General features: G+C 35.4%; 1 protein-coding gene across 14 annotated transcripts in view; it reads right to left on the bottom strand.

The window, feature by feature from the left end:
• LOC121388985 (adhesion G-protein coupled receptor G2-like) overlaps nucleotides 1-9,090 on the bottom strand; it is a 62,987-nt gene extending 53,897 nt beyond the window's left edge. For 13 of the 14 annotated variants that reach the window (XR_005960034.1, XR_005960033.1, XM_041520560.1 and 10 more), the window contains exon 1: nucleotides 9,002-9,090. Coding sequence is in view for 12 of the 14 variants with exons in the window: in XM_041520560.1 (XP_041376494.1) it covers nucleotides 9,002-9,049 (48 nt within the window). In the remaining 2 variants the exon portion in view is untranslated. The remainder of the gene's footprint in view (nucleotides 1-9,001) is intronic. The other variant, XM_041520559.1, reaches the window with a different exon arrangement.
• Nucleotides 9,091-26,049: the final 16,959 nt, after the last annotated feature.

Here is a 26,049-nt window from a genome sequence, read left to right as displayed (position 1 = left end):
ACGTCAAGTTTCAGTGGGCACCAAAGGGGTCATAACGATAAAAAAAAAACCCACCTCCCAAACAGATACAACCTGTTCAGTCATAAAAATAATGCTATATATTGGATGACTAATCAGTTCATATCACAGATGAAGTTAGAAAAGCACTTATAGACAGAGGATACATACTGGTTGTGACTGAAGGTGGCATAACCAGTGATATTCAAATAAACAATACTCACATTCACCATGTGCTAAAAACAAGGATATCGGGCACTTGAATCCAAACTTATGTTTGATCTTCTGCAAACTGACCCCAAGAAGATACCAACCCCAACACGTGATGACATAATGACAATGTTGACCAAATCGTGGAAATCCTTGAATGTGGATCCATCAGTCGCTCTTAAAAATAACTTTATATCCAATAAACTTGATGGTTCTGAGGATTTCTTGGTTTATGATAAATTGTTTGAGTTACTCGGTGCTGAGATGACAGCTTTTCGAACCAAGTTGTTATCATCAACACCACCAACCAATTTAGTTGAGCTTCACAAGACCACCAACCAATTTAGTTGAGCTTCACAAGACCATCAACCCATCCAAAGGAGTGAAAGGCAAAGTGCAACTTTGTCGTCAACCTGATGATGAGGGTACAGAGCTGCTGGACTGTGAAGGAGAAGATATTGCTGCAAATAATGAGTAAGCACTTCAAAAGAGTGACGAAGCCAGTGATCAAGAGGATAGTACTAGTACATCAGATGTCACTTCCGTCCAGACAACTGAAATCAGGCCGAATACAATTTGTGTCAATCAGGAATCTGAGAAAACTACATCGACTCTGTGTAATGTTGTTACCGATGCAGCACTGAATGCAGACAGCAAATTTCTTGACGACGTCTATGACATGATTCAAAAACACAAATCAAATGTGTCCACTCTGATGTTTCCATACATCAATCAACTTAATTGTGTATTTGCCAAAGCTCGGGGAAGCATAAAGAAGAGGCTGGTATCAGATCCCGAAATGATGGACAAACTGCGTGAGCAGACATCTCTGGATATTGTTAGGAAAACCAGTGATATCAACACAAAACAAAATTCAGAAGACGAGCTAGCCGAAATATCCGAAGCTTCAACATCGATCAACGGTATCCTTTGAAATAATACAAAAAATGCTGTGCTTCCAATATATTTTTTATTCTTCTTAAAACATTTTAATAATAAATGTATTGTGAACTTTTACTAGTACACAGATTCATACAACTCCTACGTAGTAAATGCCAACCTGTCCTTACTGTTAGGACTGTCCTTGTAATTCAAAGTAACACATTGTTATGTTATACACCCAGTTTCAGTAATATTGTTTTTCCTTGACTTTAATATAGTCAGCCCTGCGCGTGAAAAGCCAAACAGTGACCTTGCAGAAGATGACTTTGTTGTCATTAAGTTATCTGCGAGTCAGGAGTCGATAAATCAGAGGGGACTCAACTATTCCTTGCACGTGTAAGTAAAACATTTTGCTTGTTCTGAAATGTTTACACAAATAGGTAAATAACTACATATATTTTATCGAGGAAGATTCCATTTTGTAGTCCTGTATTAACCATCTTTGGTACCATATTTAAAAATGTATGCCTACTACTAGTATTAGTAGTAGCTGGTAGAATTTTTTTTTTTTTAATAATTCAGAACCTAACTGACATACATATTATAAATACTGCACATTTGCTACACTGGTACTAAAACAACATTCAACAAAACTGAGTTCAGACAATTGTTTATTTCTCAGAACACATATTAGTACAGTGACTATAAATACTAAAAGTACAATTTGGATTACCTATGCTTTTTTCAATCTATTCGTCTGATAATTCAGATAACCCAGTATCTCAACCCAATGCTTGTGTCCAAACATCTAACATCTGAGGTGACCTGCTTCAATTCTGTGATACCACAAAGTGATTCACTCTATTTTTTAAAATACTATTTCATGTTCTTATAACTACTTTTAAATTAAATATTTCCTTTGTTTAAAAAAAAAATTTCAACCAGATCTAAATACCCAACATCTGTATTTTGCAGATATTAGAACTCCACCAGGAAGAAGGCCAATGTACTGTCGATTTCATGCAGAAGACGGGGTCGCTTTACACCTGGCCTGATCCTTATGATGTGGCTACTCAGCCTGTCAAGGATATTATTGTCAAAGTCAAGACACCTAAATTGATGAACCAAAGGGGACAGTTTAAATTTGATGATCATGAACTGCAGAATGCAAAAGCGTTTTTCAAAAATGCATCATATATGTAGTTGCTTAAAATATTACTAGTAAGCACTGCAGGCTGCACACCGCAATTCCCTGTGTCATATTACTACTTGTAGCAGCTTACTAGTAATATAATCCAGTTTAATAGTAAACTGTTCTTTAAATTATGATACAAAATACGGAATTGCCTTTCCAAAATTTTGTTCCACGATTATAAGTAGGCTGGAATTTGTAGTATTTATATTCTGGCTTCTTTTTTTCTTTTTAAAGATAATGTTATTTTTATTACTAAATGTTAACAAGTGTGCATATGCTGGTATACAGCAAAGTGAGATGGGGCTCTCACTTAAGGACATCTTCATAAATCAAGGCTAATATTCGTTCCTCGTATTTAGCCTTGATACATGTCATCAAGAAATCGTGCCACAAAATGTTTAAATTTCATTGGATGCGATGAGATCTGATTGCAACGAATCGTAACGCTCCTTATAGATTCCCTTGTTATTGTAAACAAAGATGGCAGCGTCAGCGTCCGTGGAAACGTGTCGTGTTTGTCACGATATGTTAAAAAAACAGAAGGTTTCGGCGGTTAATTTTTGATATTGCTTTCAAGATTGTCACATGTTACCGATGCTGTGATTGGTCAGCGATGTCATCGTGTAAGGGACATAATCGGTGTTACAAATTTTCTTCCAATAGAGGGCGCTAGTAGTGGATATCAGTAATCTTGACTACATGTATCAAGGCTGAATACGAGGAACGAATATTAGCCTTGATTTATGAAGATGACTTAAGGATGGGCAAGTCAAAATGTTAGATTTTTGTGTATTAGTATCGGAGAATGAAAAAATAAGTTATAGAACTATTTCAAAGATTGTTTTTCTACTGATGTTGTGTCTGTTAGGTGCAAACATATTCCAGTATGCACACATGAAAACACACACACACACACACACACACACACACACACATGTGCATACTTTCAAGATCTTACTACTGTTGTATTCTGTTTTCATTACTAGTCAATTTTTCAATTTAGCTCAATTTCCACACCCTATGCTAATTCCGCATTCTACTCTCATTGGGTTTGTTTTTTGGGGTTTTTTTAATTTCCACACCCTATGCTAATTCCGCACCCTACTTTTAATTGATTTTTCAGACCCTATGTTTATTCAGCCCCTATGTTTAATCAGGCCCTATGTTTATTAGGCACTCGAGAGTACACATTGTATCGGTTGAGACAGACGTGATGATGATGATGATGAAGAATGCTTGTTTAACATTCTACACATGACGCGGTGTTTGACAACAAATATATGAAGTTGTTTGATGCAAGGCCAAAGGCTATTCGTACATTTGGTCATCGCATTAAGCGTTTTTTTTTATCGCTTTCCAACATTGATTTGTCAGACACTTTGGAAACTCCTTCATATTTTGTTTTGCCACCGTGGTGTATTACACCTAAAATTGTGTTTAATCTTTCGCATCTGAAGAAAGATCGTACAGATGCTATTGTGTACAAGCAATTTTTCATGGAAATTCAAGACAAGTACCGTGATTACATTCCTGTGTATACAGACGGATCACGGGATGGGAATTCTGTGGCTTGTGCCACAGTTTTTCCATCAGACAGTATCATTTCCATGAGACTGCCTGACTCAGCATCAATTTTTAGTGCTGACGTTAGGGCAGTCATTAAAGCCTTAGAAGAAATAAAGGATTCAATAGCATCCAAATTTATTAATTTTACCGACTCACTTTCGTGTCTCCAAGCTTTACGTAATATGAAGCTGGACCATCCCTTAATTGGGATGGTGATACCAAAGTGTGTCTTTTTATCTATTGCCAATAAACATGTTGTATTTTGTTGGGTGCCCAGCCATGTTGGCATCAGAGGTAATGAAAAGGCAGATTCTGCTTCAAAGTCTGCTTTGGATTTGCCTTATGCCAGGGTTGGTGTACCGTATACTGATTTTAAATATAGTATCAACCAATTTATCTTTTCGACTTCACAATGTGATTGGGACGGTGCGGTTGCGAACAAGCTTCATGCTATCAAGAGTGGCAGTCCTCCTATAGACAGTGCAGGAAGGATGAGGTAGTCTTGTGTCGTGCCCGCATCGGCCATACTTACTTGACCCATTCATTTATTTTGAAGAAGGATCCTCCACCTCAGTGTGAGCACTGTCAGTGTACTCTGACGGGGCGCCACATTTTGGTGGAGTGTCCTCATCTCAAACAAACTAGAAAAGATATTTTTGGTCAGAGAAATGTGATGTAATCATTTCGATTTCATCCAGAATTAGTTTTACAATTTTTACGTGATACTGAGTTTTATTCTAAATTTTAATTATATATATCTGTGATATTTGTGTTTTTACACTGTCCTTTACAGTGTGTTTTTATTTACTTGTTGAATTTTTAACTTGATGATGTTCATCACTTTATTTGCTTGCATTTACCATAGTTTGACACCCAATAGCCGATGTATTTTTCGTGCTGGGGTGTCGTTAAACATTCATTCATTCCATTCGAGTTAATTCCAAGTGAAAACAAAATTGAAGAAAATTAAAGGGGCATTCCTGAGTTTGCTGCAATTTTTAAGATGCTATTCACTAACAGACTTTTTAACGATCATATCAATTATATTTTGTTGCATAAAGTATTATTGGCTGTACATTAAATGTATTTCTGATCGTTCTAATATTTGTCCTAGGTTACATTTCATTTTATTTAATAATGTTTTGGGGTTTTTTTGGTACGTACGAAATTATTTGAAGAAAATATCCAGTTTGGGCTTCTTACAAATATAAGACGACTAGAAACATTGAATATACAGAGACTGATATTCTAAACAAACAAAAACTGTAAGTTTAATCCTAGAAATACATGTGGCCAATTATACAATAACGTATTTGTTAGCGTAGGTGAACACTACCGATAGCTTATTTAGATCAATGTGTGGAGCTGAACCTTAATTCATTTATACAAAATATGGTACATCCAATTAAAACCTCAATTTGGTAATAAAATATTGTTATGAAACTATAGATTATGTATGATTTGTGTTACGCAAGACTAAAAACAGATACGTTACATCACGTCGTAAGATTCGTCGACTATATTAATCATATCTAAGCTCACGCAAGTCGATCGCCTATCCGCCATGGGTTAATGGAAATATCAGCTGGCGAACAAAATAACTCCTGTTTCCACAAACTGCCGAAAAAGAAATCTGACATTTGGGGATAAAGGGACAATCCTGAGTTTGCTGCAATTTTTAAGGTGTTATTGAGTATCAGAGATTGTTTAACGATTGTAATTACATTGCAAATATATTTTTCTGCATAAAATGTTAGTGGTTGTATATTAAACGTGTTTCTGATCGTTCTAATATTTGTACTAAGTTTAATTTCATTTTGTTTCCTTTTTTTTTTTTCGTACGTACGGAATTATTTGAAGAAAAAATCCAGTTTGGGCTTCTTACAAATATTACGACGACCAGAAACAGATTGAATATACAGACAGATATTCTAAAAAATAAACTACATTTAATATATAAGTTTATTTTATTAGTCGGAAATATCTTACAATGCAACAAACTCAGGAATGCCCCTTTAAGTCAATGTTCACTTTTTTCACGGTCATGTTTACAATAAGTTCAGGTAAACGTTTGAATTGCTCGCTGTCACTGAACGTAGTCCTAACATCTTATTAATTAAAAACCTTTTCTATAGGTTTTTACACAAGTTTCAGAAACATTTTATCATAAAACAGGTGTGCCACGATAATCAAGTTTCATTTTCATAAGGTCTGTGTACTTTCAGTTTATCACCCAAGATGTAATCGTTATGAAGAACATGATCACTTCCGCTGTTTGTATAATCAGTCAAATCCAAAACAAAATTATGTATTTTTATCATCCATTAAAGGCTTTGGTAGGAGATATCGCTGGAACTATAATTTGTGCTATCTCCTGCGATATCGCTTGTTTGGTCAAATTTTAATCTTTTGTTACGTGACTGTGTATGTTTATAGTGACATTCAACCCACATTACTGACATAATACCCTAATTATTTTTTCGTTTTTTTTAAATTATCATTATTTTCTTCTTCTTTTTTTAAAGTACAAATGTAGTAAAAAAAAAAACTTAAAAAAACCGTTAGACTGGCCCTCCCTAATATTTTTTGTCAAGTTCCCCAAAATACAATTTTTTAGACACAAGGCAGAATAAAAATTGTATTTGCTTCAGTTGTTAAACTCTATATTTGATTATTCCTTTGTCAATCTGTCTATATGGGGCCTACGACTTGGGTATCTGTTTGTAAGATGTAATATGTATGTAGAATGCATTTTCTTTTTATACTTAGCATATTTGAAATTACTGACAAAAACACTACCAAAGGATGTTGTGATGGTGATGTAAACACATAATCCATATGAAAGTTAAAATGCTGAAATGAAAGTACTGGGTAGGAGTAGCCTGTGTGGTAGCCATGGGTTGACCTAGGCCAAGTGTCAAAAATGACCAGGGGCCACACTTAAGATGGCTGTTTTTCTGAAACTCAGATGTTTAACACCAAATTTAAAATGTGCTGAGGTGTTGTAATACAAATATTCATTTTCTTTTCATTGTTGGTTATTCTAAAGAGACTGCAGAGCTTCTTTTGCAATGTGAGATTTAATTAAATCCTTAAGGCATAACAGAACAAACTTTGTTTTTAGCTAATGATCTTCTTTTTTTCCATAATAAAATACTGTCCAAATTATATTCTAGATTTTTTTTACATGTTTTCTTTTTTTTTTCTTTTTGGGGGGGGGGGGGGGGGGGGGGGGGGAGACTATCTAGACAATTTTGGACAAATGTAGCAAAAACCCTACATTTAATTCTGTAGTGACTTTTTAAGCCGTATAACAGTTATAATACGTTTACTTTTGGGGAGAGTATGTTGACTACATTATGATAAATTCTAGCATGGCATTGACCTCCACACACATACTTTTGGACTGAAAATTTAAATTCCAGATAGTTCTTGTTTTTGTACTTATCAAATACATGTACATGCTAAGCACATAACTGTGATCATATATTGAACGTGGAACAAGCCATGTGTGAATCCAGCATGTAATGCATCTCTTGAAATTGATGTAATATGTGTTGTACTTATATTCACTTTAAACTATTAATAAACCATTTTTATAAATGTATATATATACATAGAGTACACTTGTCCAGGTATGTGAAAAAGAAAACCCTATTTTAAGTGCTGCATTTGGTTTTAGAAATGCACATTTGTAAAATACCAGTATCTTGTTTATTTAATTTATAATTTATAAAAAAAAAGAAGGTATAATGTCTAATCTAAAGCAGTTTTCAATTACTGTTTAAAATAATTTCATTATTGGTGGAAATCATGGGAAGTCATGAATTTTCTTGGTAAATAAGTGTATGAACAATAATTAAATAATTTACAGTAAACTTTTGTTAATAGAAGTACTGAAAAGTAGAATATTTAGATATGTCAAATACATTTATGTTAATACAGGCGCAGTGGAATCAGAATTCCTATTAGATTCTGTCATTTTGTACACTCACATTACATTATTTACATTAAAAAATTATAAATATTGCAAAACAATACCACTGTCATTTCTAATTGTATGTAAATGTGCATGAAAAAGCATTATTTCATATTTTATAACTTCAAATTAATATTTTGTCCAGAATTATGAAAAATAAGCAAATACCGACCCGTAAACAACGCTGTCTGCTTGTTATAGAAATTTTACAGGGGTCAAGGTTAGTAGACCAGTTTTTAGTTTAATGTGGCGAAGCATTGTAATAATAATATAACTAATTTTGAATTTGAATGGTGTCGGTATTCCAATCTCTTTACAATAAACATAAACTGGGTAGGCTACATGACGTTTCCGTTTTAAGAATGCTGGAAAAATTCCAATGTAAAATTGCTATTGATTTTTTTTTTTTTAAACATTATTAATGCACCTGAATGTGTTTGAAGAAATTCTTGTGATTACAAAATTGAATTTTTTACGAAATATGGATTTCAACTTAAATTACGGTAAGATACGCTAGATATGTATTGTGTATGAAGCAAAAACAACGGTGCGAAAAGTGACTGTCGTCGACCTTAGAAACAGGAAGTAAACAGCGAAGAATGGAACGTGACGTTTTACAAATTAAAACTTTAATAAATGTTGTTAGCGTTTTTTTTTATTGCAAACACTCCAGTATCATCAGTCAAATATGTACACATTTAATGGTTTTGGCGTGGATATAAAGTTGTGAGAACAGTAGGGAGTAGCCTACGTGGTTGCCAGGTTGGAGAAACCCACGATTTGACTGAACTTTCTTTTCTTTTTTTTCACCACCAACTGCGGAATTTTGCATATTTTTATTATTTACTATATTTTTTACCTGTTCTACGCTTCAGTCACATACATGCTCATAATTTGGTCGGTAATAATAGAGTGGATATACCGATCAGAGCGTTACAACAATGCAAATTTACAAACCGGAATTATGTAGGCCTATATATAGTGCACGAACGCCACCTGTCGAACAGTCTGTCATAGTTTCCTATTGTCACTGATGTACGAAGCCAAAACAAGGGTGCGAAGAGCGACTGTCGTCGACTGTATAAAATTCATCAATGTAATTCACTCAAAAAACCCAAAACAAAACCAGAAACAGAAACAAACAAAACAAAAGTAATAATAATGTTCGTTACCCTTCCATGTTGATTTGTACCACGAATTGCAGATAATGTGACATCCATATTTCTCAATAGCTGAGCCCAAAACAAAACCCCCACATACGCAGATGTATGACGTAATAGTTTAGTCCCTGACGTCATTTCTTTGGTTTCACTACTCAGATACCATCTGCCATTGAAATCCTTGTTAAATTGCCCAACTTCAAATGAAGATTGCTAATAGAAAATACAAATATAAATCATTTTAATTACTAGAAGTGAATATTTGAACCACAACAAATATCACAATTCAGGCACGGATCCAGGATTTTTTAAAAAGAGGGGGCCCAAACCCGTTGCTGGTTTTTAAGATAGAATTTCAAGGTCCTTGACAGGTGGACTGGATAATGTGTATTTTGTAATGTAGATCTATATTATTTGACCAAGAATAGGGGGTGGGCGATCATATTGGGGCCCCTCCTTAATCCGCACCTGAAATTAGGACAATAAAAATACCAAGGTAAGTATATTTTAAAATCTTGTATACAAATCAAAGTGTTTTAAAAACTAAAATTAATTTTGTTGCCAAATATATCATTCCTCGTCGGGTTCAGATGGTTACACTCCACCAAAATGTGACGCACAGACAGTGTACACTGACAATGTTCACTGGAGAGTAGGGTCCTTCTTTAAAGGGACATTCCTGAGTTTGCTGCAATTTGTAAGATGTTATCGACTAACAAAGACTTTTTAACGATTGTAATTACATATCAAATATATTTTTCTGCATAAAATATTAGTGGCTGTATATTAAACGTGTTTTTGATCATTCTAATATTTGTACTAGGTTAAATTTCATTTTATTTCCTAAAAACAAAAAAATTCATACGTACGAAATTATTTGAAGACAAAATCCAGTTTGAGCTTCTTTCAAATATTAAGACGACCAGAAACACATTGAATATACAGATACTAATATTCTAACCACGAAACTATATTTAATATGAAAATTTAATCGTAGAAATATTTTATTAGTCGGAAACATCTTACAATACAGCAAACTCAGGAATGTCCCTTTAAAATAAATGAATGCGTCAAATATGCGAACACGACACAAGACTACATACTCCTTTCTGCGCCGTCTGTATGAGGACTGCCATTATTATAGGACCTGTTTGACAGAATGAAGCTTGTTCGCGACCGCACTATCTCAATCATCTTGCAAAGTGCCCGATATATATAATAACCGTCACATTTAACCGTTTTATTAATTAACTATACGATTATACTTGTTGATATTAAGCAATAATGTGCATTATGTATCGTTGAATATGCACGCCAATTCAAAAGCCTTGCTTTAGCATTCCTTTAACAAGAAAATATATTTAATATGTAAGTTTAATCGTAGAAATGTTTTATTAGTCGGAAACATCTTAGAAAGCAGATACAAGGGCAACTGGATGATGCATTCAGCATAATACAAGGACACATCTTTAGAAGGCGAGAAGGCGGGCGCAGTGGTAAAGCGCCCGCGAGACGCGCGGTCAGTGTTGGACCATTAGGCTATTGCTCAGGGGCATAGGCTGGGGGAAGCAAATGGTCCGCTTTCAAAACTAAAATATACAGGTTTATACATATGGAGTTTCTGCTGGTGCAAAAACAAAATAGAAAAAGGGTCAACTTGGTTCATATTCGAACCCCCCCCCCCCCACACACACACACCCACCCACCCACCCCCAGGTCCAGATTACGCTACACCCATGTTTCTCGTTTCCACAAGAGCACTACGACTGGTATATCAAAGGCCGTGGTATGTGTTATCCTGTAGGATTGCGCATATAAAAGATTCCTTGCAACTAATGCCAAAATTACCCATTGTTTGACATCCAATAGCCGATGATTAGCCTAATAAAACAATGTACTCTAGTGGTGTCGTTAAACAAAACAAACAAAGTTTAACTGTTTCTTTAACACAACAGAGGAGAGTTGTGCTCGATATTCTACTGTGTTTTAATTTGGCGTAGAAACTACAAGTCAGTGTTAGATATTTCCAGATGGTCTAAGGGCAGATAACAAGCTATATATCCAATAGGAGTATACATTTCAATATCCGTCAACAGTCATACTCGAGTACTCTCCCTTATACGATGAGATTTTCAATGTTTTTTTTGTTGTTGTTTTGTTGTTTGTTTTTTTGTTTGTGTTTTTTAATTATTGTTGTTGGGTTTGTTTTTGGGTTTTTTGTAACTATGGACAGATAGTCCTACAGCAGAGGCCGAAACAGAGCCTAAGTTTTGGGGTAACCTGGGCTGGAAGCATAGCATTTGTCACTACAACCGAAATTAATATTTTGGGTATAGAGTTCATAAAAATATAAGATGGCATTATCCCAAGTTGGTGCGTACAGGATGGCGGCCGGTTTTAAAAATGGCCGCCAGTTCATCAGCTAAACTGTATATCTTCAGAACTACTCCACTTGAAAGTGTGATATCGGTGTCAAAACCGATGTTGGTGGGCTCAATGATTTCATTAACACTGTTTAGAATACTGTCGGATATTGGGTTGACAAGCATTCAAAATGGTTGACTAAAACGACGGTAATTTTAGAATGAAAATCTAAAAATATTTGTAATATGACTTAGAAAAAGCTAATTTTATGTCAAATGTTAGTATTAGATTGTTCATAAGTTTAGTTGGCATGTTTTGAAAATAGCAAAAATAAAATATAAGCATCCGCAAACACCTAACAACTAAGACTTAAATAAATAAACGAATGTATGAAATAGTGAGTTATCGGATGTATAAATGAATATGTTTAGCAAAATTCCAGAACAAAAACAAACGTGATCTGATCTAGTGCTCGCTTGATGCGCGGTCGGTGTGGGATCGATCCCCGTCGAGCTATTTCTCGTTCCAGCCAGTGCACATCGACTAGTGGGGTGGTGCATATAAAAATCCCTTGCTGCTAATGGGAAAATGTAGCGAGTTTCCTCTCTAAGACTATATGTCAAAATGACCAAATGTTTGATATCCAATAGCCGATTATTAATAAATCAGTGTACTCTAGTGGTGTCGTTAAACAAAACAAACTTCTTGATCTTAACTTTTTTAACGTGCCCATATAACCCTATGTTTTTTAGCACGCCCATCACGGGATTAACCTCTTGACTTCGCCATTGACTATCTCCGGGACAAGAGGCGGTTGGTAAGTCTGAGTTTGGCGGAATATGGAATATAGCACATTAGAGCACATTGGTTATTTAATCATCGGCTATTGAATGTCAAACATTTGGCAATTTTGACATATAGTCATAGAGGGGAAACCCGCTACAATGGTTTCATTAGTAGCAAGGGATCTTTTATATGCACCATTCCACAGACAGGATGGCACACACCACGGCCTTTGATATGCGTGTCTCCTGCGCGCGTTGTAACTTCACCATGGTGCAGCGGTGTAACATTCTCTTTGAGAATGGCCAATACAGCACAGATTGAAATTTTGAGTAAAAGTCAGTATCTATCTGTGATATTTGTATTTTTGCACAGTTATTTACACTGTTTTTATTTAAATCTTGAATTTTTATACTGAGGTTAATCATCAATTTTTTTTTGCATTACCATAGTTTGACACTCAATAGCCGAGGTATTTTTCGTGCTGGGGTGTCGTTAAACATAATTCATTCATTCATGCATTCATTCATTCATCCCCAGCGTGTGCTGTAACCTCACCGTGGTGCAGGGGTGTAACATTCTCTTTGAGAATGGCCAATACAGCACAATTGAAATTTAGAGTAAAAGTCAGTATCTATCTGTGATATTTGTATTTTTGCACAGTTCTTTACACTGTTTTTATTTAAATCTTGAATTGTTATATTGATGTTGATCATCACTTTATTTGATTGCATTACCACAGTTTGACACCCAACAGCCGATGTATTTTTCGTGCTGGGGTATCGTTAAACATTCATTCATTCATTCATTCATTCATTCATATACGTGGTGCACTGGCTGGAACGAGAAATATGTCTGGAAGAAGACAGTATGTGTGCAGAATTCCCCCTGAAACCGTAAAGGTTGTTCACAAAACGACCTCTATTTGTTGTACGTATTACATACTACGTCTTCAGATTAACTCTCAACTGATATAACTTGTGTAGATCCAACAAAATCATCTGGTGCATCTCCTGGATACCTTAACCTACAGTTTCATGCTGGTGTGCAATGCTGTTTAATGTTAAGACATGAGCACATTGGACCACATGAAAGCCATTTTGGACGAATTAAAGCAAAGAGTCTCTTTCATCAGTTTGGGTAAACCATACCCATGAAGCGTGTTCTCGAAATCACATTTGGTGGGATCCTCATGTATGGCGATGATAGTGTATTGCTATGTGAACAGGTAGAGGCGTCAGTGCAGTCTGCATGTGTATTTGTCTTCAGCTGGTGGACATTTCTTTGCTAAGACCCTCTTCGTATTGACAGTGTCACACTGAAGGTTGTTTAACAATGCGCAGTCAGCGTTACTGTACTGGGCCCCCAAAATATGATGGCTGCCATTTTTATTCCAAAAATAATATTTCATGTGTTGTTAGGTTGGGAACGAATACAACTGTTCAACGTTCATCATTATGCAGTATTCTTAGCCTTTACCATAACCCTACGAATAGCCCACAGTGTTGTAGAGTTAGGCAGTTTACAGAAGTCACGATACAGTGATACTTTCTTTTTAGCTGGTCAAGGGGCAGGACGTAGCCCAGTGGTAAAGCGTTCGCTTGATGGGCGGTTGGTCTGGGATCGATCCCCGTTCGTGGGCCCATTGGGTTATTTCTCGTTCCAGCCAGTGCACCACGACTGGTATATCAAAGGCCGTGGTATGTGTCACCCTGTCTGAAGGATAGTGCATATAAAAGATCCCTTGCTGCTAATCGAAAAGAATAGCCCATGAAGTGGCGACAGCGGGTTTCCTCTCAATGTCTGTGTGGTCCTTAACCTTATGTCTGACGCCATATAACCGTAAATACAATGTGTTGAGTGCGTCGTTAAATAAAACATTTCCTTCATTTAGCTGGTCAAAAACAGCATATATGACTGGCATAACTTACTTCAATGCATTTTTGGAGCATACAAATATTTTCTTTACTCCTAGCTATACTACGATAATACAAAATCAATACAAGAACATCACTGTGTCGACTGCTTATTATAATGTGCTGTGCTTATTTTAATAAGGTAAATGATGTATATAGCACAATTCTAGTGTCGGCCTAATTCATGATTTCAATATATTGACTTTTTCTGTCATATTTACTTGTCTTGTACGGTTCAACACTGAGTCAAAGTATCATCATGCCGTTCAGACAGGTACCAAAATATTTGACCATGTCATATGTGTAGACATGTGAATTGGTATATATATATGGTTTCACAGCATTGGTATGTCTGTATATATGCACGACCATTATATACGATGCTTTCTCGTGTAGTCATATCTTCTTTTTTAAAGTTGGTGTTGCATTCGCAATATACATAGATTTTTGTAAAATGGAAATAAGTCAACTTTGTGCATTTTCGATGATGAACTGTATATAAAACCTGTCGGGGTTTGTGTTTGTATTTATGCAACTATAGTAGACTATAGTACACGCTGCTTAGGGTGTCAATGGTTACGCGCAATATGCACTTGCAAGGCCTGTTTTGACTAAAATGAACGTGCAACACACTTGTACATTTTGAATGGCAAAACAGTTTTAAACACTAGTTGATAGTGTAGTTATTGTAATATGCGAGTGCTAATAGCTGTACCATGACAATAATGTTTATACAATAAGCAACGATTTGATCAATGATATAACATGTGTACCTCATCTTGATTTATCATTCTAGACGAACATTTATTTTTAAGGTTAAATTTTGTTAACTAAACTTATTAGTTAACATAAAAAGTCTTTCAACACAAATTATAAGATGGTCATACCATAAACACCGTCATTATAGTCAGCTATTTTAATTGTTTATGAGCTTATTGATTCCACCAAGATCAGTTTTGACACCAACATCACATTTCTGAGTGTTGTAGTTCTAAATGGCCGCCATCATATTCGCAAAAGCTTTAGAAAATGTCATCTTAAATTTTCATTAACTCTACACCTTTTATACTGAAGGGACATTCCTGAGTTTGCTGGAATTTTTCATATGTTATCCACTAACAGAGACTTTTTAACGATTGTAATTACATGTCAAATATATTGTTCTGCATAAAATATAAGTGGCTGTATATTAAACGTGTTTCTGATCGTTCTACTATTTGTACTAAGTTAAATTTCATTTTATTTCCTAAAATATGGAAGACAAAATCAAGTTTGGGCTTCTTACAAATATTAAGACGACCAGAAACACATTGAATATACAGACACTGATGTTCTAAACAAGAAAATATATTTAACATGCAAGTTTAATCGTAGAAATATTTTATTAGTCGGAAACATCTTGCAATGCAGCAAACTCGGGAATGTCCCTTTAATTTCAGCCATATTGACAAATGCTATACTTCCGGCCCCGGTACACTTCACCTTTGGGGCCTCTGCTGCAGGACTAATGAATGAATAAATGTTTAAAGACACCCCAGCAGGACTATGGGCGTGTTGGGCAGATGCAAACATTTCCACACACACACACACACACACACACAAACTTCGATCATCGCTGCGCACTCGGGACTAACGTCTGTCAATGAAAACATCGAAAGTGCACATAACCATGCATACCACTCGTCTGTTTATGCAGTAATTTTAACTGATTCCTTGTAGTACTTAATTTAAATGTGTGTATTCATATATGTACATTTATATGTGTATTTTATAATGTTTTCTCCTGCACTACACTACATTTGTATGTTGTGTAGTCGTCAAAATGTATGGGTTTCTGTGTCGAACTGTACAGCTCCATGTTTATAAAAAACTGAATTGAATTAAAGGGACATTCCCGAGTTTGCTGCATTGTAAGATGTTTTCGACTAATAAAATAGTTCTACGATTAAATTTACATATTAAATATATTTTCTTGTTTAGAATATCAGTGTCTGTATATTCAGTGTGTTTCTGGCCATCTTAATATTTGTAAGAAGCCCAAATTCGAGTTTGTCTTCAAATAATTTCGTACGTACGAAAAAATATATTTTAGGAAATAAAATAAAATATAACCTAATACAAATAGTAGAACGATCAGAAACACGTTTAATATACAGCCACTAATATTCTATGCAGAAAAATACATTTGAAATGTAATTACAATCGATAAAATGTCTTTGTTAGTCGATAACATCTTAAAAATTGCAGCAAACTCAGGAATTGTCCCTTTAAGCTTGAAAGTTAAATTATAATTATTTATCATGCATTTAATCATTAGTGTAGTAATCGTTGTTGCAAGGAGATATGCATATATAAATGTTTTAGGTGGTAGAATTAATAATCGACACAATACAAACTTTGTGAGAAGACTCCGTACAAATATCGACCATCAAGTGGACGGAATCGATATTTAAAATAACAACGATTAGCGTCTGGAAACAATTAATGTTAGAATACCGAAAGAAAAAACTCGAATAATATAAGCTAGGGAGTGCTTTCTTAAACACTGCTTTTAATTATCGTGTCATGTGGAGACATTACCTCACGATTCTGTGTCCAAAAAATACTATAATCCATGTACAAAAGGTTTTCTTTCGATTACTTGTGTTTCGTCTCGAAACTGGAGATTATTGTATCGATCGTAGTCCACATATATATTTGTTGTGCATATAACTGTTGTATGCATTATGCATTTTCATATAAAAGGTGTTCCAAACCTGCTCAATAATTACCAAAGCTATAGGACGAAGTTAACGATTTTCATATAATTCTTACATCAATTTCTTTTAGTCCATTAATTTGGGCGTGTATACATATTTGTACAAAAAAAATGTATTTCTTCAGAACATTCGATCGGAGTTCTCGGCTTATGTTAAGACTATATATTCTAGTGTAACTGTCTTTAAAACATATATATATATATATATATATATATATATATATATATTTATTTATTTATTTAATGGATGTGTTGCATTTAAATGCATGTGCACTAAGATTACTTCAATGCATTCTAGAATAATTGTCGTGTAAATTGTTTTAGTAATCTATTTATCTGAAAATTAGTCGATGTGGAGCATTTAAATACATGTGCTCCACGAGCAGAAGTTTCTTCACTTTTATTTCAGCTTTTCCTGCCGTCAGTCTGCCAGTGTGTTGATAGTAGTTGGTACCAGAACAGGTTTCTTATCGAGAGATGCAGTCCCCGTCAGACAGATGTTTGCTGTTGGTGGTGGTTATGATGTCGTATCTTGAAGTTGCTCGTATGTGTTGTAGGTGCGTATATATTGCTGAAATGTGTCGTATTTCGCTTTCATTTTGTTTCTTCTCTTTATTTTCCCGTTTGATCGTTTGCGTTTGTTCGTTTGTTTCATCAAATGGAAATGGAAATGTTTTACTTAACGACGCACTCAACACATTTTATTTTCGGTTATATGGCGTCAGAAATATGATTAAGGACCACACAGATATTGAGAGAGGAAACCCGCTGTCGCCATTTCATGGGCTACTCTTTTCGATAAGCAGCAAGGGATCTTTTATATGCACCATCCCACACACAAGATAACACATACCACCGCCTTTGATATACCGGTCGTGGTGCACTGGCTGGAGCGAGAAATAACCCAATGGGCCCACCGACGGGGATCGATCCCAGACCGACCGCGCATCAGTGCAGGCAGCAAACAGAGTTAATATGTTAGTAACATAAAAATAAAAAATAAAAATAAAAAACGTATTTTAAAAATTGGGCCAGACTGTCCTATATGTCCTTCTGATCCACTAAACTGTATTCTAACCGGCCGCGAGTGACACGAGCGTATTATTTTAGAAATCATTTATTTTAATTGCCGTATCCTAACAGCATGCGTGCGTCGCGACAGATTTATATGCGGCTAGGATACGGCGATTGAAATCAGTGATTTCTAAAATAATCGCTCGCGGCTGGTTAGGATACGCAAGCGACACCACAATATTTATATCCTATCCAGACGCGACCATAACGACAGTCTTCTTTTTAAAATTGTTATCAACATGTGAAACCGCCAAGTAAAAGTTGTTTGATTAGTTAACATATATTTGTCGCTCGTGTCGCGCGACAAAAAATAGAAACAATTCCTCGACTACATCAATCTGTCGCGCCGTACGCGTGCGGGTAGGATGCAGCAATTGAAATCAATCGTTTCTAAAAAAGATTTACGCCTAAAAAGAAATTATAAATGCCAACAAGGCAACATGCTCAACTATCTCCGCAAATATAACCCAAAGCAGTTTTATGTACATTTCGAAAAAAGGAAGAAAAACGTAAATTCAGAACTAACAAATGATGAATTCTATAACCATTTTAGCAAATTGGCTGAAAACGTGCCTAAATTAGACGACGAGACACAAGATTTTTTACGTAAATACGACCAGCAAGTTAGTGACGCACCGAACCGCGAGCTTGACTCTAAAATTACAGAGAAGGAAATTCTTAATGCTGTACATAAGTTAAAGACGAACAAATCCAGTGGGCTTGACAAGGTATTAAACGAATATTTTATAAATTGTATAAATGTTTTGATGCCATGTTTATTAATATTATTTAACGCTGTCTTTGATTCGACAGCGTTTTAATCGAACTCAAAAACGATTCGCTGATCAGGGAAGAAAAGCCTTGTTTTCATTATTAAACGTATGCAAAAGACATTATTTTAATATTGAAACAATGCTATCTGTTTTTGACACCTATGTTAACAGTATTCTTAGTTATGAGTCAGAGGTCTGGGGATTCCACTGTGCAAGGGATGTTGAAAATATTCATACAAAATTCTGTAAAAAACTACTTGGAGTACAACAAGGGGCCTGTAATGAATTTATATATAGTGAGTTAGGGCGTTTTCCTCTGTATATTATGAGAAAATTAAGAATTTTTAAATATTGGATTAAAATACGAAATACTGAAAATTGTATCCTTTTAGCTATATATGAGGAAATGGAACGATTAAAGGGTAACTGGGTAACACAAGTCAAACAAGAACTAAATAGGCTTGGACTAAACTATATATGGAACATACCAAATGTTGGTAACAGAGAATATAATATAATTAAGGAAAGAATTTACGATAATTTTAAACAACATTGTTTGAGTCGAATAACGACTTCACCGAAAGGTACCTTATATAAATTTTTGTTACTTGAATTCAAGCTACAAACATATCTTAGACAACCCATACCATTAAATCACTTAAAAGAAATATCAAAGATCCGAATTAGTGCACACAAATTAAATATAGAAATCGGAAGGTATAGGAAAATTGACAGGGCCGAAAGAAAATGCACTATTTGTAACTATAATGATATAGAAGACGAATACCATTTTATCCTTATTTGCCCAGCTTTGAATGATTTGAGGAATAAGTATATAAAACAATGTTACCACAGACGTCCAAGCGTATTTAGGCTCATTGAACTATTAACAACTGAAAACAATAAAGACATCAATAACCTGGGAAAATATTTAGTTTTGGCAAATAAAGTTAGAGACGATTTACTGAAGCTTACTTAAAATATGACATCCACAAACCTGCCGTTTCATTAGCAAGTATATTAATCATATTTCATCTGGTATACATCAATATATACCTATATATTTAGAATTAGAATTATCACTATACCACGATAATGTTTATAGAGCACATATATATGTACATCCCACCACTATTACTAGTATACTATGTTAATTTTACCATTAATTCTTAAATCACTCTCCACCTGTATTTGTATATTTGTATATATACCGTGATTATATATGTATGTATTTATGCTGATAAGTTTGTTTAACTTAAGGCAAATAAAGAACTTGAACTTGAACTCGCGTCGCACGCGTCCGGTTAAGCAGTATCCTAACCGGCCGCGAGCGACGTGAGCGATGCGAGCGATTATTTTAGAAATAATTGATTTCCATTGCCGCATCCAAACTGCACGCGCGCGACGCGACAGATTTATATGTCGCGTCGCACGCGTGCGGTTAGGATACGGCAATGGAAATCAGTGATTTCTAAAATAATCGCTCGGTCGCTCGCGGCCGGTCAGGATGCAGCTTTAGGATGCAGCATAATCGAGCGCGCGACACAATACCGATAGGAATTTTCTAATTTATGTCGCGCGACACGAGCGACTAACATATATTAACTAATCAAATAACTTTTAAGCTGTATCTTAAAGGGACATTCCTGAGTTTGCTGTACTTTTTAAGATGTTATGGACTAACAGACTTTTTAACGATTGTAATTACATATCAAATATATTTGTCTGTATAAAATATTAGTGGCTGTATATTAAACGTGTTTCTGATCGTTCAAATATTTGTAAAAGGTTAAATTTTATTTTATTTCCTAAAATTACGAAATTATTTGAAGACAAAATCCAGTTTGGGCTTCTTAGAAATATTAAGACGACCAGAAACACATATAATATGCAGACACTGATATTCTAAACAAGAAAATATATTTTAAATAATATGTAAGTTTAATCTGTCGGGTTGCGCACGTGCAGTTAGAATGCGGCAATGGATTTCTAAAATAATCGCTCGCGGCCGGTTAGGATACAGGTTTAAGCTGTATCCGTTAGTTATTCTCTAAATACTCACCATACTAACGAGCTACGAGGAATTATGAATTATCATTCATGAGTTGGTTATTCTCTTTATTACTCATTGTAACTGATTTTTAATGTAAAAATTCCTCTGCAGTCTACAACAAAGCCATCAGCCATTACGTCATATAATCTTACGCATATTACATGACGTAATGTAAGTGATGTCATGACATAAAGGCGTTCTTTTTACAGCCAAATGTTTACAGTACAAAATAATACAACTGTATTTGCATTTAAAAATAATTTTTGTTATATATATTACTAAAGCCGCTGCTTATGAAAATATACCATTTCTTGTTTACGAAACAAATGAGTCAATTTGTTTTTGTAAATGTTTGTAGATCGTATAACGTATGTGTAATCTGAGTTATGAATGGCAACATATGAATTAAAATGAAGATCCGGCCACGGCAAGCAACCAACCAAACGTCGTGATTTTTAAGGCAGCCAATCAGTGGCTGCAGAAGCAATCTGCACACTGTGCAGAGATCGAAAAAATATTACCCGTATAGGATTTATAGTTCAAGGAAGGAAGGAATGAATGAATGAATGTTTAACGACACCCCAGCACGAAAAATACATCGGCTATTGGGTGTCAAACTATGGTAAATGCAAAACAAATTTGATGACCAACATCAATATAAGAATTCAACAGTTAAAATACAACACAGTGTAAAGAACTGTGCAAAAAAGACAAATATCACAGTTAGATAATATTTAAAATTTACAATAAAATGCAGTATCACGAAGAAACTGTAAAATAAGTTCTGGATTGAATCTAAAGGATTCCATCACATTTTGTGTTCCAAATATATCTTTTCGAGTTTCTTTCAGATGGGTACACTCCACCAAAATGTGGCGTACCGTCAGAGTACACTGACAGTGCTCACACTGAGGTGGAGGATCCCTCTTCAAGATAAATGAATGGGTCAAGTAAATATGACCGATGCGAGCACGACACAACATAGTTCAAGGATTCATAGTTTGAACTGAATCACTAAATGTGCGTATGGTAAAAAACAAAACAAAAACACATTAATGTGCTTAAATTTTGGTATTGGGCATAGCTTTCGTTTTCTATTTGGTGTATTGACGGCTTCGGAATCGCTTTTGTGAATAATATTTAAGACAGTTGTTCCCCCTTGATTGTTAATTCAAGAAGGGTATTACAATCGAAGTTCCACCAATGATTTTATTCGAGACGGAATGAAATGTATGACATGTTAAACATATTTACGGTGCCGGTACCAATCACATGCCAGACACGGTTTGACTTGAGAACGCATTCGACAGTGTCAGCTGTTAAAACTACATTCCCTGGAATATTTTTATTATTTAAGCATATAGAAAAGAAAATCCAATTACGTTTGGTGCATATAAGACGCCGCACTCCGCATTGGTTTCACTACGCTGGCTTATCCAGGTCAAAAACAAAGCCATGATTTTGGGAGTGGAACACTTTTGACGGGCTCATACCGATCTCGGTTTTCATTGGCTTATCACAAGTATAGAATTCCCCAACAAGAGATGACGTGAGATTTCGCAATTTTTGAACAAATTTAACTGTCTTGATTGAGGTGTCTCATATCTCCAAAATATATTTATATCCATAGAGGTATGGTACAACGTCTTTCCAGGGTTCGGTGAATGGGAGATTTGCCTTGAAATGTTGACAGTGGCCAGCTGTTGGCATACGCGTTACATATAAGGGGGTGTTACTAATTATGTAACGCTCTAGGGGTAGAGGAAGAGGGTACTGTGTTCGATTTACGTAACATTTTTCAAGACTATGTTATTTCTATTCATTACCTAGACCTAAAAGGTGTTTTTGGGAAATGCGCGGTCAATCTAGGATCGATCCCCATCGGCGGGTATACAAAAAGACCATGGTATGTGATATCCTGTCGGTGGGATGGTACATATAAACAATCCCTTGCTAAAAAAAATGTAACGGGTTTCCAAGGCGCGTGTGCAGGCATTTCAGCGGGGTTGGGGTTTTGACTGTTAAGCGAAGTTTATATGGGGCCATGCTCCCCCAAAAAATACATTTAAATTGTTTTTAAGCTTGGGCAAGTAAGGGTTTCGACCTCCAATACACTCTGCCTGCACATGCACCCGATTCCTCTCTAAGATTATATGTCAAAATTACCAAATGTTAGACATCCAACAGCAGATGGAAGGAAGGATAGGATATGTTTTATTTAACGACGCACTCAACACATTTTATTTACGGTTGTATGGGGTCGGATGATCATTAAATCAATATGCTTTATCTCTGATGTCGTTAAACAACCCCCCTAACTTTACCCTTTCCAAACGAAATAATATTTATTTGAATTTATCGATTTTAACACGTAAAATTAAGAAGTGAAAACGTTCATTGTCTACTTTTGTATATTTTATTTTAAAAATATATACATGATTAATGTGTTACTAGTATACAGACTAAACTTTGAAATTTCTACTAACACTTTATAAAATATTAATTCTGAAATAGGAAGGTACGACTGTCGATAATACGTTGTCAAGATCAAACCGCTTTTAACTAAAGACTCTAGTACCGTATACCTCAACCGAAAGTTCTTCGTACAGCGCAAGATTTCTCTTTTAAATTTTTGAGACGAACCCTACAATTTGAAATCGGCAAACGCACGTGTTAACTGAAACTGACAACAGGCTGTCGTTTGTGCTTTGCCGAGCTATGGCGGCACAGGCGACGAATCAAGCGTATACGTTTGACGATATCCGTTCATAGCGAACACACACGACTTTTTTTTAAAGTGCATTTGAGCTTGTATTTCACATTTGTACATGATGTTATAATATTGTAACCAGAGAATGTAACTTTAAATAAATTCATCTCTAAACAACATGTGATATAAAAAGCAATTCGTCGAACGCAACAAAGTTAATAGTCATATTTAACTGAGATTTTATTATTTTTCGGGTGATTGTAGTTGATCAAGGTATTTTGTAACACATTTATTTTATTGACCAGTTATATTATACCTTTTTTCTTTTTTTGTAAAAAAAGCGTCCATCGTTTGGCAGCTCTTGGCTGCACGTGTTTTGCTTCGCTCTCTTTGCTCAGGTCGTCCCATGATAGTCGTAGTTTGTTAGTCGACAAAATAGCGCTGTAGAGTGTCGTTTTGTAATAAAGTGTCGAATTGTAATAAAAAATTGGGTCCGAAATATGTACCACCAGACCAAATTTTGCTTATTTTTTTCATTAGTTTGTCGATCCACAGACTTGGGAAATTACCCATATTGTTGTAAGTGCGTTAAGTGCGTTTTTGGAGCAATAGCGCTAAAGTGCCGTTTTGTAATAAACTTTATTTGCCATATGTTATGTTGCTTATTAACACCTCAAAATTGCTGTCAATTCTCAACAGGACAGGGACAACAAATTCTCATTCCAAATTTTATCAGTTTTAACAAACAAACGGAATTATCTCAGTTTATTACAAAACGACACACATGTACATTTTTCAAAAGTGTCGTTTTGTAATAAAGTGGCGAATTGTAATAAACATAAAGACATTTTTTAATTTAATTATAATCTACTCTAACTTAATCTTGGGTCCGAAATATGTACCACCAGACCACATTTGGCATATTTTTTCATTAGTTTGTCGATCCACAGACTTGGGAAATTACCCATATTGTTGTAAATGTGTTAAAGGTAGGGTCAACTCAAACAAGCGATTTATGTGTTGGAAAGATGCATACCCGGACCACCAACACACACTGACACTTTAACAAATGAAAAACGCGTAATTTTAGAGTTAATAAAAAACATGATTATTCCTGCTAACTAGGGGCAGCTATTTGTTTTCGTTTTTGTGATTGATTTCAACTTATTTTCGTGCTTATATCCAATTAAGGTTCAAGCACGTTGTCCTGGGCACACACTTCAGCTATCTGGACTGTCTGTCCAGGACAGTGGGTTAGTTGTTAGTTTGTTAGTGGTTAGTGAGAGAGAAGAGGGTGTAGTGGCCTTACACCTACCCATTGAGCCCTTAAGAACTCGCTCAGGCTTGGAGCCGGTACCGGGCTGCGAACCCTGTACCTACCAGCCTGTAGTCCGATGGCTTAACCACTACGCCACCGAGGCCGGTAGTTTTTGTGACGACCGGTGGTATAACTTGGGGCGAAGTGACGTCAGCTCCGTCCATCTACAGCTATATACAGTGTAAACAAACGCTCTAATTTACAAGGCGCTTCGCTTTCATCAACCTGACTTGTAAAACAACATAAATGACTTGATTGTATAATAAACTATTTAACTAAATATATTTCAATTTTCATCAATAGAACGAAATGGATTAATAGTATTTTTCTTCTTTTTTTAATCCAAAGAAAAAAATGCATATTATTAAGCCTATTGGTAGGGTACGTTCGAGCAAAAACGGCCACTCACGATACCCAAGTGATACTTTTCTTTTCTTTGGGACGACGTAATTGGTCAGTTTTGTGAGTTTAGATGGGAAAGTTTACTTAATCAAGGGTTTTACAGAATTACTTACAGTAATAAAACAGGGCGGCTGATAATGCCGATTACGAATGAAGGGATATCCGTACGGTTACCTCACAATACCCTGTGCACTTAATAAAAGAGGCACGTCTTTTTAGTGTGTTTGACACAGTGTCTGGGGACCTTCTAAATATACACCTGCCAATCAGGAACCACAGGTACAGGCCACGGAAAGAAAAGACCAATTAACCAAGAAAACACTCCGATTATTATTTCAGTACATGGATTAATTTATGTACCAAACATAATACAGTTATTTCAAGACTTTGACAATGGTGGTTTATTTCATATTGACAAAACGATATAATAAAATTGTTGCTGACTTACTGGGATGGCTATTATTACAGAACATTGCGATGCATTCGCAAAAATCAGGTATGTCTTGTTTTGTCAGTTCGAAGACTAATTCCTGACGTGACACGTTAGGTATTACGTAACCATCAGCTCACCAGAGGGCGTATTCACTGGGATGGTACAAAATGGCTGCGCCCGTTATATATAATAGCCGTCACATTTAACCGCTTTATTAATTAACTAAACGATTATACTTGATATTAAGCAATAATGTACATTATATATAGTTGAATATGCATACCAGGCCAAATGTCTTAATTGCCCCCTCCTTTAAGTGCGTTTTTGGAGCAATAGCGCTAAAGTGCCGTTTTGTAATAAACTTTATTTGCCACATGTGATGTTTCTTATTAACATCTTAAAATCGCTGTCAATGCTCAACAGGACATGGACAACAAATTCCCATTCCAACTTTTATCAGTTTTAACAAACAAACG

This window comes from Gigantopelta aegis, chromosome 14 (genome assembly GCF_016097555.1).
Source record: "Gigantopelta aegis isolate Gae_Host chromosome 14, Gae_host_genome, whole genome shotgun sequence".
NCBI lineage: Eukaryota > Metazoa > Mollusca > Gastropoda > Neomphalida > Peltospiridae > Gigantopelta > Gigantopelta aegis.
The sequence above is the reverse complement of the archived record's forward strand: the minus strand, read 5'-3'. Positions and strand labels throughout refer to the sequence as shown.